Source organism: Polypterus senegalus, chromosome 2 (assembly GCF_016835505.1).
Source record: "Polypterus senegalus isolate Bchr_013 chromosome 2, ASM1683550v1, whole genome shotgun sequence".
Taxonomy (NCBI): domain Eukaryota; kingdom Metazoa; phylum Chordata; class Cladistia; order Polypteriformes; family Polypteridae; genus Polypterus; species Polypterus senegalus.
Window position 1 is genome coordinate 211,181,805 of NC_053155.1, and position 17,220 is coordinate 211,199,024.

The 17,220-nt window shown below is 39.1% G+C and overlaps 1 protein-coding gene across 1 annotated transcript in view; it reads right to left on the reverse strand.

The window, feature by feature from the left end:
• gtf2f2a (general transcription factor IIF, polypeptide 2a) overlaps window positions 1-17,220 on the reverse strand; it is a 206,838-nt gene that overhangs the window by 161,567 nt on the left and 28,051 nt on the right. Inside the window, exon 4 of the mRNA XM_039746306.1 lies at window positions 15,090-15,234. Coding sequence (XP_039602240.1) covers window positions 15,090-15,234 — 145 coding nt within the window. The remainder of the gene's footprint in view (window positions 1-15,089; window positions 15,235-17,220) is intronic.

Genomic DNA, 17,220 nt, shown 5'->3' on the forward strand with positions numbered 1-17,220 from the left:
AGTGGTTCAATCACCTCTACACCCTCAATTCTATCCTGATTATTACAGAATACTAAATCCAGATAGGCTTCACCCCTTGTTGGTGCTTTAACATGCTGTGTTAAAAACAGTCGCTGATTACTTCTAAAAACTCCTGCTCTTGTGCTCCTCCATCTGTAAGGTTATCCCAGTTAATATTTGGATAATTAAAGTCCCCATGACTATAATATCCCCTGTAAACTTGCCTTTTGATATTACTAAAAAGATGTGTGTTGAAATTACTGTCTGAATTGGGTGGTCTATAACACACTCCTAAAATGAGACCTTTTCCCTAATATTTTCCAGGCGAAGCCACATGTCCTCACTAAGATGGGGCTCATCATCCAACTGAAGATGACTTACATTTAATTCCTGTTTGGCATAAACAGCAACCCCACCTCCTTTTCTGTTCTGTCTATCCTTCCTAAAAATGTGTATCCCTCTATGTTACACTCATCCCCATCTTTGTTATTTAGCCAGGTTTCCGTTATTGCTATAATATCATAATTGTGCTCAGCTACATACAACTCCAACTCACTTACCTTATTTTTGATACTTCTAGCATTAAGGCAAGCTATTTTTAATGTGTTAATCCTTCTATCTTTACGTGTTTGCTTAAAATTTACATTACTATGCATTTTTATTTCTACACCATTGTTTGTTCTTCCATGTATAGATCTAAATCTGGCCTGTCCTAAACTCCCTGCCCCCCCATTCCCTAGTTTAAACAATCCTCGACTAGCCTACACATACGCCTCCCCAATACATTGGTGCCCCTCCGGTTCAGATGTAACCCGCCACGGCGAACATGTCCCATCTGTTCCAAAAGGAGTCCCAATGCCCCATAAACCTATACCCTTCTACCCTGCACCAAGATTTGAGCCACGCGTTAAGCCTTCTAATCTCCTCAATCTTACTGTACCTGGACTGGCGCGTGGCACAGGCAGAACTTCGGAGAAGACTACCTTGTCAGTTCTGCTCCTCAGCTTGGTACCTAACTCTTTGAATTTGGATCGCAGAACTGACAGACTACCCTTATGTAGCACCTTTGGCTTTATTCATACACTGCTATGCACAATGGCTCAATTTAGTACTGACTCAAGGTGCCTCAAAGCTTAAAGAATGCAAGATCTTTTTCGGCCAACTCAATGGCCTTGCTGCATTTTTTTCTAGATCGCCTCGGCGCACGCAACTACTGGACGAAATCTGCCATCGCCGTCTCCCTCGTGTGGCACCAACACGGTGGTAGTACACATCCAGAGTGGTCAATACGGTCTTGGAGAAGAGAGATGCTCTAAAGGAACTGTTTCATCACATTCTGGAGCATCATGACGAGTATGATGAGGACACAGTGCGCTGTGCTGATGGATTTAAAGCACGTCTGGATAATTTTGAGTTTTGTTTTTTGCTTCATACATTCAATGGCATTTTTGAGTATTCAGACGTGCTCTTTTCAAAACTACAGGACAAAAAACTGGATGTGCAGTTTTGGCTGGCTAGGGTAAAGGAGTTCTGTGACACCGTTGAGCGATACAGAAGCCGATATAAGGAACTCTACGAGGCCACTGAACACACCGCAGGCGCTCCAAGTGCACAAAGAGGTCAAGCGCAAGATCCTCGCGCACACTACCGCCTACTCCATGGCAGGATTCTGGACAATATTATTTGCCAGACACAGACCAGATTTCAAGACCATGAAAAACTAATGTTTGTCACGCTCCTTGACCCCCAGAAGTTTTGGGAATACAAGAAAAATTTCCCGCATGCAGCCTTCTCCAGTTTAACACAGAGCCACGGAGCACTTTTTGATCTGTCTCGGCTAAAAACAGAACTGACTATAACGTATGCCATGGATGATTTTGCAGGAAAATCTCCCACTGATCTCCTTGACTTCCTTCATCAGAAAAATCTGAATGAGAGCATGGGGCAGCTGTACACATTGGTATGTTTGGCGGTGACCATTCCCGTGTCCACTGCTTCTGTCGAGCGGACATTTTCAGCCCTAAAGCAAATTAAAACTTATGCTAGAAATACAACAGGGCAGGTTCGACTTTCAGCATTAGCTTCGATGGCGATAAAAAGGGACTTCATGATGGAACTGAAGCGCACGGATAATCTGTACGACAGAGTAATTGAACTGTTTTTGAGGAAAGAGAGGAGGATGGATTTTGTTTACAAATAATCTGAATTTTCAGTGAGTAAAATGTTGCGATTTTCTTAAATAATATTGCAAGTTTATGAGTTATTATTGGTGTTTTTTATGTGAGTTGCGGCTGTAGCTGCAGTAGAAAAGAACTTGTTCACCCCGGTTTGTCTATTCAATAAAGGCATTTATTGTGGCTACAGGAGTTATCTATCTCCGATGCAATGGCTCTTTATACTGTATTTCTGCATATCAAGATGGTTTTTATAACCATAAGTTAGTTTTTGAGGGGCGGGTTGATTCAGACGGAGCACTACTGAAGGCCTAGGTGTGAAATTCATGGTCTGCTACTGATGTATAATGATCCTTGATCTATAAAGTTGAGCAAAACTAGGGCTGTAGACCTTGCATGGCCTATAAATAAATAACAATCAATATGTAGCTGTGGTCTCATAGCTTAATTTAATGGTCTTAGATCCATGTGTATGCACATATTTACACAAGTATGGCTTCCAGGTAAACTTCTATGGCCTTTATTTTAGATCATTTTTATAGATCAGGAATTTAAAAAAACAATACAAATATATTGGAGGGTCAAACACACATACGGTGCTATCATAACAAATTGCAAAAGAAGGCTAGTTGACAGCTCAATATGCCCAAGAAGACATCATCAATAAAATAAATCAGTAAATGCATATACTGTATTTTGGAGATGACATGTGCCCTGGAAAGTACAGAGGAGATTAAATTAAAATGGAGCTTAACTCTAGGTACACAAAATTTAGCCTCAGTTGGGTTGAATTTCTACTGGATTAATGCTTGCTTTTTCCAGCTTGTGACAGTACCACAATAGATTACTGAATGGCACTATATAAAATAAAGGTTGTGTTAAACCATTGATCATCATATGAACACCATAATTCTTAAAAATAATGTTTCACACCATCTTAAAGATATGATGTTAAACCTCAGAAGAATGTTCAAAACAAGGCTATTTCTACCACAGCGATCAAGAGAGTGGTTTCAGGGCTCTTACATCCTTTGACTATCCAATATTTTTCTTTCATTTTAAAATGTTAGTTTTAAAGAGAATAAGGCTATATTGGTTGGTTGGGAGCATGTACTGATACAGAGCATTGCAGTTCCCACCACATGACAAACCACCTCAGGATCCTGCTAAATGTTATTGTTTATTTTTTTTTTCAGATGCAAGTACATTTATATGGTTTTATTTACCGTATATACTTGCAGATAATTTCTCCCACAGAGAACAGATAAGTTGGGAGTTGGTTTTAACATAATTTCTGGTATTTTATAAGTCGGTCGTATAAGTCTAATGCGGAAAACTCACGCTATTGGTCCAAGTGATTATGATATGCTAACGTCCACCTGAGAGAGTAACCATGGAGCACACTGCCTTTGTTTTCTATGTGGGTAAGGCAATGCACTGTATCAGTGCGTGCTCCTAACCTCTCTCTCTACTGTGCATACTTGACCACATGGTAATACCCGAACTATTCCGAAGCAACGTTTGCACTGATTTGTGTTTTTTGTATCTCACGCCCTCATAGGCCTTTATCATAAGAGCATCCCTTATCTACGATGGATTGTTCCATCAAAAGAAAATACGAAGCTGGTTTTAAATAAAATTTTGTTGAAGTGGCGAAATTGGTAACTGCGCTGCTGCAACAAACTTCAATGTGCCTGAAAAACTAATGTGAGATTGGAGGAGGCAAAATATTATAAAAAAAAAAACCATTGCATTTTTGAACGGGCGCATAAGTCAGGGTCTCATTTTATGATTGATTTTTCAGGCTTCAAGACTTGACTGATACGCGAGTATATACAGTATATATGATTGTTCTTAACATGTATAAGCACCAGTAACATCCTTTGGATCATATAAGGCTTTGGGTGAAACTAAATATACATTCACCTATATGAACAAAGTGTCACACACGCACGATTTGGAGGCAGCCAACAAGCCCAAAGTTAAGGCAAACATTGTGCAATAAGGGGTTGGTGAACGGTACTATCGCTTCTCTCTCTTTTGTTCTCAGCCGGAGGGAAGAAAAATAAACTGCCCTTACCTGTTCCATCACCCAAAATGGCCTCGGCTACACTTCCTTCCTGTCCCCAGTGACGTCACTTCATTTGTTCCCTTTGAAGACGTCACTTCCTTTGTTTCAATTTCCTGTCCCCATTTTGTTTGTATAAATAATCCCTGCATTTCTCTATTTTTCTTTGACCTTGTCCACAGAAATTATACGGGGCATTTCCCCAACTCTTCGAAATGATTTGGAGTGTTTCATTTCTCCACAAAAGATATAGGCATATCCTTTGAGAAGAAAGTGGAAAAAATCATTGACAAACATATAAGGTATAGGGAATTAAATATCATTAAAATGAGAACCTTACAATTTCTTTAAAGCGACTAAAATAAGGGGAACACAGGAAACTGTACTTGGTGGCATGGATGGGACATATTTATCTGTTTCTTCACAGTCCAGAAATTACTGAACTGGACAATAAACTAATTTTCTTCCTTCAATTCCTTTCACCTAAGTAAAATAATCACTGTAAGCAGCATCCTTGTGCACACTATTCATCCTCAGATTCCCAATTAGATTTCCTCTCCTGAAAACCCAAAATCTTCATTTATCTTTCTTCTTTTTTCAACTGTGATATACTAAGGTTTAAATAGCCATTTGCTAATAAACAACAAGTCTGCAAGTAAACCATTGTATGTGTGTGTTAAATTAATGCAACCTGGGCTGTGCTGGAAATGTTTGTTTACCTAAGGACAGTATTTCTTTATGTTTACTCTTGTTGTTTAAACTTTTAAGTGTAAAAGCTTTACAAAAACATTAACTTAGTGTTGTGTACCCATTAAAATAGGCTTGTTTTTTTTTTTAATAAAAACTGTGGTGGAAACATCTATTGATTTATTGGAGAGTGAGTAAATATGCCAAAACGTCATGCTAGCTCACTCAGGTATAGTTTAGCCAATGAATCAAAATGAGAGAAACAAGGAAAAAATTTAGGGATGCACCGAATGTTCGGCAACCGAAATTATTCGAATAAGTAAAAAGGCCGAATAAATTTTGCCGAACAATGACGTTTTTAATGACGCTGATCAAATAGTAACCCGCGAGAGTGAGAGGCGCGCACTTTATGCAGCAAAAATGTCAGCAGTGTGGAAGCACTTTAAAGCGTCAGAGAAAGAGGCAAAAACGGCTGTTTGCAGACACTGTTCTGCTGAATTGTCCAGAGGGGGTGCATCTGCAAAAACGTATAGCACTTTAAGTTTAATTTATCACTTAAAATCAAGACACCCCGAACATCATGCAGAGTATGAGAAAGACACGGCGGCGGCTACGGCAACAGCAGCAGCGAAAAGGAAAGTAGCTCTTCCCAGTCCTAGGACACCCACTCCATCTGTGGCGGACTTCTTAGAAAAGGCAAAAAAGTTTGCCAATGACAGTGCCAAAGCTAAAGGTATTACTAAAAGGATAATGGAATTCATCGCATTGGATGATCAACCATTCTCTGTTGTAGAGGATGTTGGATTTCGCAGGCTTATAGACCATATTGAGCCCCGTTACACCATGCCTAGTAGACGGCATTTCTCAGACGTATGCTTACCTGAGATGTATAACGTCGTTTCAACTCACGTCCATGAGCTCTTGGCTACAGATATTGCAGCCCTCAGCTTCACGACTGATATTTGGAGCTCGGATGTGAGCCCCACCAGTATGCTGAGTTTAACTGCGCAGTGGATCGACACAGATTTCAAGCTACAAAAGATTGTGCTTCACTCACAAGAGTTTAGAGGGTCCCATACAGCTGTAGCCATATCCGAGCGTTCCAACATGTTTGACACTTGGCGATCGACCGATCTAAAGTGCATGCGATAGTCAGTGACAACAAAAGAAATATGGCTAAAGCCATGGAAGATAGTGATCTGAAAGGCATACGGTGTATGGCACACACAATTCAACTGGCGGTCAACGAGGGATTGTTGAGTCAGCGCAGTATAGCAGATGTGATAGCGATAGGCAGGAAAATTGTTGGCCATTTTAAACATTCACCGCTTGCCTATGCGCCTACAATCTATCCAAGAACAGTTCGAACGCCACAAAACGCTTTCCAACAAGATGTGAGCACAAGGTGGAACAGTACATATTATATGCTGGAAAGCCTTTTGCAAAAGCAAGTCTTGGCTACATACATAGCAGATCATGACCTGCCCGCGACATTCACCGCATACCAGTGGGTGTTAATCGAGAAAGTTCTCCCTCTTCTCGCCCCCTTTGAGCAGATAACAAAAGAGAAGCTCATCTGATGCATCTGTGGCAGATGTCATACCTTTACTTGCAGCACTAAAGTGTCTTTTAAACAAAGAGGCTGAAACAGACCACGGAGTTAAAACAACTAAAAGTGCGCTCTTGGAAGCTGTCAGCACACGATTTAGTCAGGCGGACTCAGAACCCCTGTACTGCATCGCGACTGTGCTTGATCCACGATATAAAGATCATTACTTGGATGTGGGGAAAAAGCTGCGCACACGAGAAATGATCCAGGCCGAGTTGGATTTGGAAAAGCCGGTAGGTGATGGAGACGGTCAGGTGATGCACAGCGCAGGAGATGAAAACAGCGCAGAGAGTAAACGGGCTCGTTACTACAGATGAGCCGCCAACACAGTCTCGCTGTCTGACATGTTCGATGAGATCCTCCAAGAGAATAACCCATTTGCAAGACAGAGGACAAGCTCAACAGTTAGATGGTTATCTCTCAGAAGTCCCCATCCCTAGGAGCAATAACCCTCTCGAATTTTGGAGGACCAATCAAGGCGCTTTCCCGACCTGGCGCAGATGGCACGCAGGTAGGCTACTTCTATGGGAAATTAATTTAAGATTTTATTTATTTTTTGGATTATGGTAACACTTTATAAGTAGTTTCTATTTTTAACATTAACTAACAATGAAAAACCCTTATTAAAAGCATTTATTAATCTTAATGTTAACATTTACTAATACAGTATTAAAACTAAGTATCACATTTTTCATTTTTGAATTAAAAAAGTATCAAAAGTGGTAGGCCTATTTGTTAAAATTGTTAATGCACTTATACTAACATGAACTAAATATTTTTATTATCTTACATTAACTTAAGAAGATTAATAAATACCATAACAAATGTATTGCTCATTGTTAGTTAATGCAATAATGGAAACAAAAGGAAACATTGTAAAGTGTTACTACCTTTATTTTATATTATGTATTTTGTAAAAATTTGAATATTTTCAGTATAGTAAAATAGTAGGCCTGCACTGGGTTTCAACCATTTCATTATCTTGAAGACATTGTTCGTTTTGAAATGAGCAACTGTCAGAAAACTGCAATAAAAATTTCAACTATTCTGCAGGTACTTGTCTGCTCCATGCACAAGCACCGACAGCGAGAGACTATTTAGTGCTGCATCTCATGTCATCGATGAGAAGAGGAACCGACTTTTATGTGAGAAAGCAGAGAAGCTACTTTTCATAAAGAAGAACCTGCCACTTTTCCTGAAGAAGTAGGCTTATGTCTAAGACAGTTATTCATTTGTTGTGGGTTCATCCACATTTTTTGCACTATTCAATGCACATTTGTTGTTGTAGACATACAGAGTTACATTCTTTCAGCAGTCAGTTATAGGCCTAACATAGGCTATTCAAGAAGGGGGGCTTCAAAGATGGCCAAATAAAAATATTTTTTTATTTTACTAATTTATTTATTTTAAGTTATATTGTGCTTTGTTTGTATAATATCTGCTGGAATGTTAAAAAAAAATGTTCAGTGTTAAATAAATATTTTGAAATTGTATTTTTGTTATTTGATTTATTTCTCTGAAAAGCAACACAAAATAGTAAAAAGCAAATTTTTACTATTTAATTATTGTAATGGTGAAAAATTGGCAAAATAAATGGAAAAAATGCTAAACACGGGTTCGTATTCGCCTTCGCCAAGCATTTCATTATTATTCGGCTTCGGCCAAGAATTTAATTTCGGTGCATCCCTAAAAAAATTACACATAACTAGTTTTCAGGATTAACAGAATACACCAAAGTTCAAATAAGAAAAGTTAGAATTATTAAGCCAGTAAATACCTCAGAACACACTGGAGAATAAGAAAGCCTCATGTATCATGGCACATTGCCTCCCACATGTGAAAATAATTTTTAGCCTTTTCAATGACTCCTGACTGTGACACTGGGTAATTTCCATATTAACTTTTTGGCTACCTCATAATGTTTGGACCTTTTCCTTGTGTACAGCGGAGAATGGTTTACATGAATTTTGGCATATATTTAGAATGAGATTACTACTACATATAAAATTCTAATTTAACAAAGAAGTTTCAGATCGAGAAACACAAAATTCAGGAGTGCACTTGACACACATTACTATTTAGTATTATTAGCCAACCCCCGGCGTACCATACGCCGCATAATCAGGCCGATTTTTTTATGATTTTTAAGCACAGGGAGAAAATTAACATTTGAAAAATCTGTAATGTAATAAATCAGCAAGAAAAGCAACATTGTAACAATGCACGGAACGAACCAACACACAATCGTCCGTGACTGAAAACTGGCGGACCCTCACCCCCCCTTTCCTGCCAGACGGAGGGATGCGAGTGCACTGCGCTCAGGCGCGGAGTATGGAACGGCAAGAGAGGAGAAGGATGTCCACTCAGCTCCATCCATCATGCTAGTCTGCTTATTTCTCGTTCAGTATGCACTGCCCGCTCATTTGCCCACCTCCAACTCGTCACTGGAGCCACTGTCGTCTTTACACAGTCCAGATGCATCTGTGACTCACGTAGACGTTTCATTGCTCTGTGCGGTTTTGGCTGCTTTTCTATATATAATCCACCAAGACACCCGACCACGATAGTCGCGAGGTGGGAGGGGGGTGTGCACAAAGGGTAGGGACGCAAGCAGTGGGAGCGTATGAGTCACACTTAGTTGGGAATTCCATGGTTTGCAGCCCGAATGGGGTTCAACGGCTTACCCACGCCTCTCTGCGCCTGGTAGACACACGCTCAATCTCATGCATAATTATTTATTGAATGCTAAACACTTCTGGAAAGACACGGTTGTCTAAAACGGGTTGGTGTGAGAATGCAACAGTAAGCGAATGAAAAGATGGAACTCTGGAGAGAGCAAAATACAACACAATAGTGAAGCCGCGGCATAACAAACGCCGCATAATTATTTATTGATGGTTGAACACTTCTGGAAAGACACAGTTGTCTAAAAAGGGAGGGTTTGAGGATACAACAGAAAGTGAATGAATAGATGGAACTCTGGAGAGAGCAACATATAATTGTCCGTGAGTGAAGCAGACGCATGTTTGTCGCGATGCGAATTGCTGTATGTAGAGTGTAAAACAGTTTGCTTACGGTCGTATGTCGTAACCGAAAACTCGGTTTTTAAAGACTGCTTACTTCATTGTGTTTTAACCTCAGTTGGAAAGGACTGTGTTAACACTAGAATTACCAGAGCCTACGAAAAAACTCGTAATTCCGTCCCACCTTAAACTGCTTCTTAAATCCCTTCACACCTCTCCGCCAGCGTCCTTTGTTCTCTAAATGTGCTGATAAAGAGAAGCCGGCTATTCCATCCCCCCACCAATTTAGAACGTGCACGAACTTCTCTCAGCTCATGCCTTGATTGAGCATCTGGGAGTGAAGTGGAGTTTTAGAGGGAAATAATAGATCGTTGTTTGGAACACACGCATTTCATGTCTGTTCCGTTTCTACAGTAATCTGTGTCAACACATTGTTAAAACAGAAACTTTTTTTATATTCTAGTAGTAGATGACAAAATGTAGGCATAAACTATATAATGTATGAAGCCTGAAGTCCAAATAGCAAAGAAACATTTTCACAAGAATAACACAATTGCACTTTTATTCAAACATATAACTGCAGAAAGAAAAAGCCGCCTTAAAATGCGACATTGACATCAGTTTACTATAATTGACTCCCTGGTTCAATAGATACAGCCCCCGCTTGGGAATCAAGGGGTCACGGGTTCGATCCTGCGCCTCCCTTTTGAGAAGTAAACTGTTCTTAGTCTTACTGTTTTAGTATAAAAACATACATTTGATTTCAGTCTGTAACAGCCGGTGCAATTTTTGATCTTTTTAAAGGTTTGCTTTTTTTTTATTCACTTTTCACTCTCTCAATCGCGTTCAGAATCAATCCATACAACCCCATCTGACACGGCTGTTTTCACTAAAGACGCGCTTATAGCTCTGCAGTGTACCACGATGCATACTAACGCCCGGTTCTGACACACAAACGCTGGCGAAGCTGCCTTCTTCATATCTCACCGTCACTTGCTTTTCGTTTTATTGAGTGTTCCTGCCAGTCCCCGCATGTTGCTGTATGCTTTTCTTTTGCACCCAGGACATGCAGAAGAAAAAATGGTAAAGACCAGTAACTTCGGCGCTATATGCAATCATCAGACACTCCCCATCTGCCCGTGTCGCTCAAACACAGGAACATATATTGGTGTAAAAGTATAACAAAAGTGCACTTTTATTCAAGTGCACTTTTTCCATCGCCTTTTCTGTAAGAAGCAGTGTACACACTTCTCTATGCTGTGGTTTCTATTACACACCTGAAAGAAAGAGACAATACATATGAACATATCCAGCATACAGCAAAATGCGGGGACTGGCAGGAACACTCAATAAAACTGAATAAAAAGAAAATCAAGTGACGGTGAGATACGAAGAAGACAGCTTCGCCAGCGGCTGTGTGTCAGAACCGGGGCGTAGTATGCATCGTGGTACAGCACAGAGCTATAGCGCGCCTGTATTCTGTTTCTTTTGTACTCCAGGGCACGAGAGGAGAGAATAGTAAAGAGCAGTAAGTTCGGCGCTATATGCAATCATCAGACACTCTCCATCTGCCCGTTGTTTTGTTATACTTTTTATACTGCTCAAACGGGCATGCTCAAAAATACACGTAATGCCACGAAAAGTGCACGCAGACACTTCATTTCGCAAACAAAACAAGTGCACTTTTATTCAAAACTACCTGTATAACCAAGAAAAAAGAAAGCAAGATACAGTAGGCGATTGATACGACATCTTCCATGGTGCAATGCTAAGAAGTGCAGATTTTCATTCCGTGCTATATAAAATCATCACATTCAAATATTAACAGTTCCACACACCCAAGGACCGTCCTTCCTACATTTACGACACGTGTACTTGTTGCCGTGTACACACCTCTCTGTGCTATGGTTTCTATTACACTGAATGAGCACCTGACACTGTACTTTCTTCCCTGGGGGAAGGTCCCGCATCAGAGAATTTCCAGTTCCTGAATAAATTCACACCCGATCTGACGCTGTTCGTTTTCAAATAATATTGCATTAGTGCGATTATATTTTCACATATATTGTCTTTCTTTCAGGTGTGTAATAGAAACCACAGCATAGAGAGAAGTGTGTACACTGCTTCTTACAGAAAAAGGCGATGGAAAAGTGCACTTGAATAAAAGTGCACTTTTGTTATACTTTTACACCAATATATGTTCCTGTGTTTGAACGACACGGGCAGATGGGGAGTGTCTGATGACTGCATATAGCGCCGAAGTTGGTCTTTACCATTCTTTCTTCTGCATGTCCTGGGGTGCAAAAGAAAAAGCATACAGCAACATGCGGGGACTGGCAGGAACACTCAATAAAACGAAAAGCAAGTGACGGTGAGATACGAAGAAGGCAGCTTCGCCAGCGTTTGTGTGTCAGAACCGGGGCGTTAGTATGCATCGTGGTACACTGCAGAGCTATAGCGCGCTTTAGTGAAAACAGCCGTGTCAGATGGGGTTGTATGGATTGATTCTGAACGCGACTGAGAGAGTGAAAAGTGAATAAAAAAAAAGCTAACCTTTACAAAGATCATAAATTGCACCGGCCGTTACAGACTGAAATCAAAAGTATGTTTATATTCTAAAACAGTAAGACTAGGAACAGTTTACTTCTCAAAAGGGAATGACGCAGGATCGAACCCGTGACCCCTTGATTACCAAGCGGGGGCTGTATCTATTAAACCACGGGTCAGTTATAGAAAACTGGTGTCAATGTCGCATGTTAAGGCGGCTTTTTCTTTCTGCAGTTATATGTTTGAATAAAAGTGCAATTGTGTTATTCTTGTGAAAATGTTTCTTTGCTATTTGGACTTCAGGCTTCATACATTATATAGTTTATGCCTACATTTTGTCATCTACTACTAGAATATAAAAAAAAGTTTCTGTTTTAACAATGTGTTGACACAGATTACTGTAGAAACGGAACAGACATGAAATGCGTGTGTTCCAAACATCAATCTATTATTTCCACTCTAAAACTCCACTTCACTCCCAGATACTCAATCAAGGCATGAGCCGAGAGAGGTTCGTGCACGTTCTAAATTGGTGGGGGGATGGAATAGCCGGCTGCTCCTAGCTTCTCTTTATCAGCACATTTAGAGAACAAAGGACGCTGGCGGAGAGGTGTGAAGGGATTTAAGAAGCAGTTTAAGGTGGGACGGAATTACGAGTTTTTTCGTAGGCTCTGGTAATTCTAGTGTTAAGGATCCCATGGGATAGCCCTCGCACCGTTTTACATGCTGCATATGGCAATTCACCTCCGCGAGAAACTTGCCTCTATGAACAGTCAACGTGGCTCGGAGGTGCCAGGAGTTGGTGGGCGTGGCTCCTTCCTTCGTGCGCCATAGGTGTCTTACTTGTCGGCGGCTCAGTGAATCCACGCCCTTCCGGCGTGCTTTCCATGGTTGTCTTGCCTTAGGGAATTATATATATATATATATACATATATATATATATATATATATATATAGATGGAGAAATTACCTACTGATTAACTTATAGGAGCCACCTTAGTAAAAACCCCATCTGCTAGGCTGCCATCCATTTAGTCTGATAAAGACTAATGAATTGGACATTAATGAATACAAGACAACAACTGCATAACTGGTATAAATTTAACTATAAATTAAATTATGTGGAAATTCATCCCTCTTTTGATTTTAACTTTTTCATTTTTCATATTTGTTACACTTGGATGATCACTTTATACTACTGATGAGTGAACCCTGCTGAGTTCACTTTGCTTTGGTGAAATCACAGAAATGTTTGGAACTTGGTAACATCCTGCAAAATGCATTGAAGGAGTAATTTAACTAGTTTTGAGTGGAATATAATGGTGCAATGGCATTTTAGTTGTCCCTCAGGGCTAAGGAAGCAACTGCCAAGTGTTCCTGGCTAATTACTGTGTCCAGAAATGTGAGCTGAGGTGTAGGCAGCAGTGCCACAAACAACAAAAGTCATGATTCCTTGATTTACAATGAATATACCCAGGTATAAATGGAAACAAGTTAGATGAAGATTTCCTAGTTCCCACTTGCATTTTATTGCTAATAAGCAGAAATTAAAAACAATTAAGGGAGAGGAACCTTAACAAGTGAGGCAGCTAAAATGAAATGTAAAAATGTTGCTTAAGAAATAACTGCTTCTACAGCAGTACTTGTCTTTTCATTTGGAAAATGGGTTGGAACAAAAACATGACGCCACTATTGTTCTCCAGGATCATCTTTGTAGAGCCCTGTTCTATAACAATAAACAAAATCACCAAAATGAAATTTCAAAGTGATTAAGCTCTGGTTTTTTTTAAAGTGTAACTTACTGGAAGATATTATTTCAATATCATTTACATAACAGAAGGCTAATTATTTTATAGTATAAGACAATAAATCTAAGTATTACTGAGACCTGTCTCCTTTGTATTTTGAGCGACTGTTTCAATGCTACATAACATTTATGTCTGTTGTCAAAATTTTTAAAAATACACTTTGACCTGACTGCTACATATGTGGATCCACATTATTTACTAAAATGACATATAATGGGATTCAATCCATAACATTACATATATTATGGAAATAAAGTAATAAAAATAAATTGACAATATTTCCAGATATGAGCAGATTAAGTTTTTTCCCCACCACTACTTTTTTAAATGATCTACTGATGTCTTTCTATGTGATCCTTGTAACCTATTTATGTCACTTTAGTTATTTATGTGTCTCAATTACTCTTGCAAACCTTACGTGTGGTTGTGGAAAAGAACAACTTCATTCACAGCTAAATATCTTTAGGTGGAGTGGTGGCTCTAAGGCTAGGGATCTGCACTGGCAATCGGAAAATTGCTGGTGCGAATCCCGTAAATGCCAAAAGGGACTCTGCTCTGTTTGGCCCTTGAGTAAGGCCCTTAACCTGCAATTGCTGAGCGCTTTGAGTAGTGAGAAAAGCGCTATATAAATGCAAAGAATTATTTTTTAATTACTCTTAAGAAAACCTTCATTTGGAGAAACTGAAAAGATTTACAGAATACCTAAAAATAAAATTTTAGTAAAAAATGATAAAGGAGCTTAAAAACAGGATAGAGTTTATAGTTCAGTTTGCTGTCTGAAAATTACCAGCAGAAAAATACAGTATATTTCATTACTGATGTAATAGATTGTGGTCCACATGAACCCATAATCGTGAGCTACTTTTTTCACCCCATGTGAACATGTACTTAAAATAAAATAATTTATTTCCTACTGGGAGATTTAGAATGTAATAATCAAAAGAAATAGTTGTAACTAATAATAAAGCTGTAAACAAAGTGAATCTAGGTTTGCAGATGTGGATAATTAAGGATAATAATGAATTTTAGATGGTAATACAGATTAATTGTCAGAAAATATTTCTCTCTTTCCATATCATAAAGCTATGCTTGCTAATAAAATGAACCACAGAAACCAGAGAATATTTAATCACATTTTTCATTTGCTTCATTATAAGCAGATCTCAGACTTACCCGAGGAGCTTTCAGTGAAAACCGCCAACGTTTGTCCGCCCACACTCTGCATCGTGAAGGGATGATCTCGTGGGGCTTTGACTGAAGCTGGTTTGTCTCCAATTTCCTGAATATCTGTCAACTCTTCATTAAGTGTGAAAGATACCTGAAAGTCAAAGGGCAGCAACTATTAAATTAATAGTAATATTAACAGGATAATAATAATATTAATAGTAAAATGGTAATAATAAACATACTTAAAATTTACATGATTTAGGAACACACAAGAATTGGATTATGTGTTTTTTATTATGTAAAAACATTATTCAAGTTATATGTTTCAGTCATAAAAATAGATTAGCAAGAGGAATAAATGAAATATATAATAAATTGTTAACTGAAACAATACAAGTACTTTAAATTTACATAATACAGGAAAAATTTAACTAAAAAAGTAACTAATTTCTCCTTTTCTCCATTCCTGGCTTGTTGCATTAGCTAATATTAAAGCAATAATAATATATAGCAAGCTCAACTGGTGCATGAACAGTTAATAGACAAATGTGTGAAAGAATGTGGGTGTAACACAAATAAGATTACTAAGTTTGATGTACAAAGGTGGAAGAAATATGTTCATTACCAATTGGGTAATGTATAATATTCTTCTAACCCTGGAATTAAGTTCATGCAAGGTGCCCGGTCACTTATCTCGGCTGTCGCACTCAAAAGACAACAACAGTACTTGGTGTATCCAAGCTGCAGACCAAGTAAAACTGCAACCACCTTCAGATTGACACATATATTCCAAATGTACCTCAAGTGCTGAATGTGTCTCAGCAGCAGCTGCATATTCTCAAATGTTTCCTTCATGTGAAGAGCATGTCCCAACAGGTATGGAAGGGAAGGTTTTCAACTTGTGAAGCAAAACTGCCTTCAAATTTAACAATGACGTGTCAATAAACAGTCGCCATTCTGTTGGGTCATGTTCACATCCGGGTGCAGAAAGCAATCAATTGCTCAGACTGTCAACTTGTCTGAAGAATTGTGTTAAATTTTCATGACGGCAGCGAAATACAGTGGTACCATAAGTTACGAGTTTAATTCATTCCATGACTGAGCTTGTAAGTCAAAATGCTTGTATCAAATCAATTTTCCCCATTGAAATTAATCGGAATGAGATTAATTCATGCCAGCCCCAAAAAAACCTCCCCAATTTTTTGTTAAATGTTTTTAACATAAGAAAAATTTATTTATAATGAACAAATATTGTATACAAACAAAATAAAACCTAATACATAAAAGAGAATCTAAAGAAATAAACTCATAACTCAAGGCAAAATATAGACCTAGTGATGGCTCGTATCTCAAAAAACTCGCATGTTGGGGCACTCGTATCTCAAAGTACCACTGTACTAAAGTTGTTGTACCTGTGTGGTATAGCGGGTCCACAGCTCCCGTCAAAAGGCCAGTTTTAAATAAATTGCCACACTTGTGGATGATGCAAGGGGGTGTGGGTTGTGTGGCTGAAGCGGGTCCTGGAGAATTTCTGATGTGGCCGTTTATCACTTAAATGCACGGGTGATAAGTGGTTCGCATCCGTAATTGTTCCCGGGAGCCACCGATTGCCGCAGGTGAATCATGTACACATTATAAAGAATAGCGCAAGGTGGCTGGGAAGGAGAAGAAGGAGAAAGAAAAGGAAGAACCGAGGTTGCAGGAAGCAGCGAGAGAGAGAGAGAGAGAGAGCGCCGGTGTGAGCGTGCGAGCGCTTACTGGCAGGCAGGCAGCTGGACAGTGAGCCATAGTAGGGGTGTTTCGTCAACACCTAGGGCAGTTGGAAGTGGTCACTCTCACTGAGCTTTTTATGGAGGAATGGGAGTGACCGGTATAGAAGAGAAAAATGTATATATTAGCACAAATAGCATATTTGTATAATTAGCTATAAAAAGTGATTAAAAGTTTCTGAAATATTAGATTAAGCATAAATTAGAATGATTAAGCAAATAAGATAAGTCAAGCAAATGGTTAACTAAAAAGTCAGTCATATTGCATTATTTTTTAGGCTTGAAGCAGAATTGCTAGTGTGGAAAAGGACAGGAAGGACACATAGAAACTGTCCGTACACCTGTGCGGACAAGATAGGAAGTTAAGA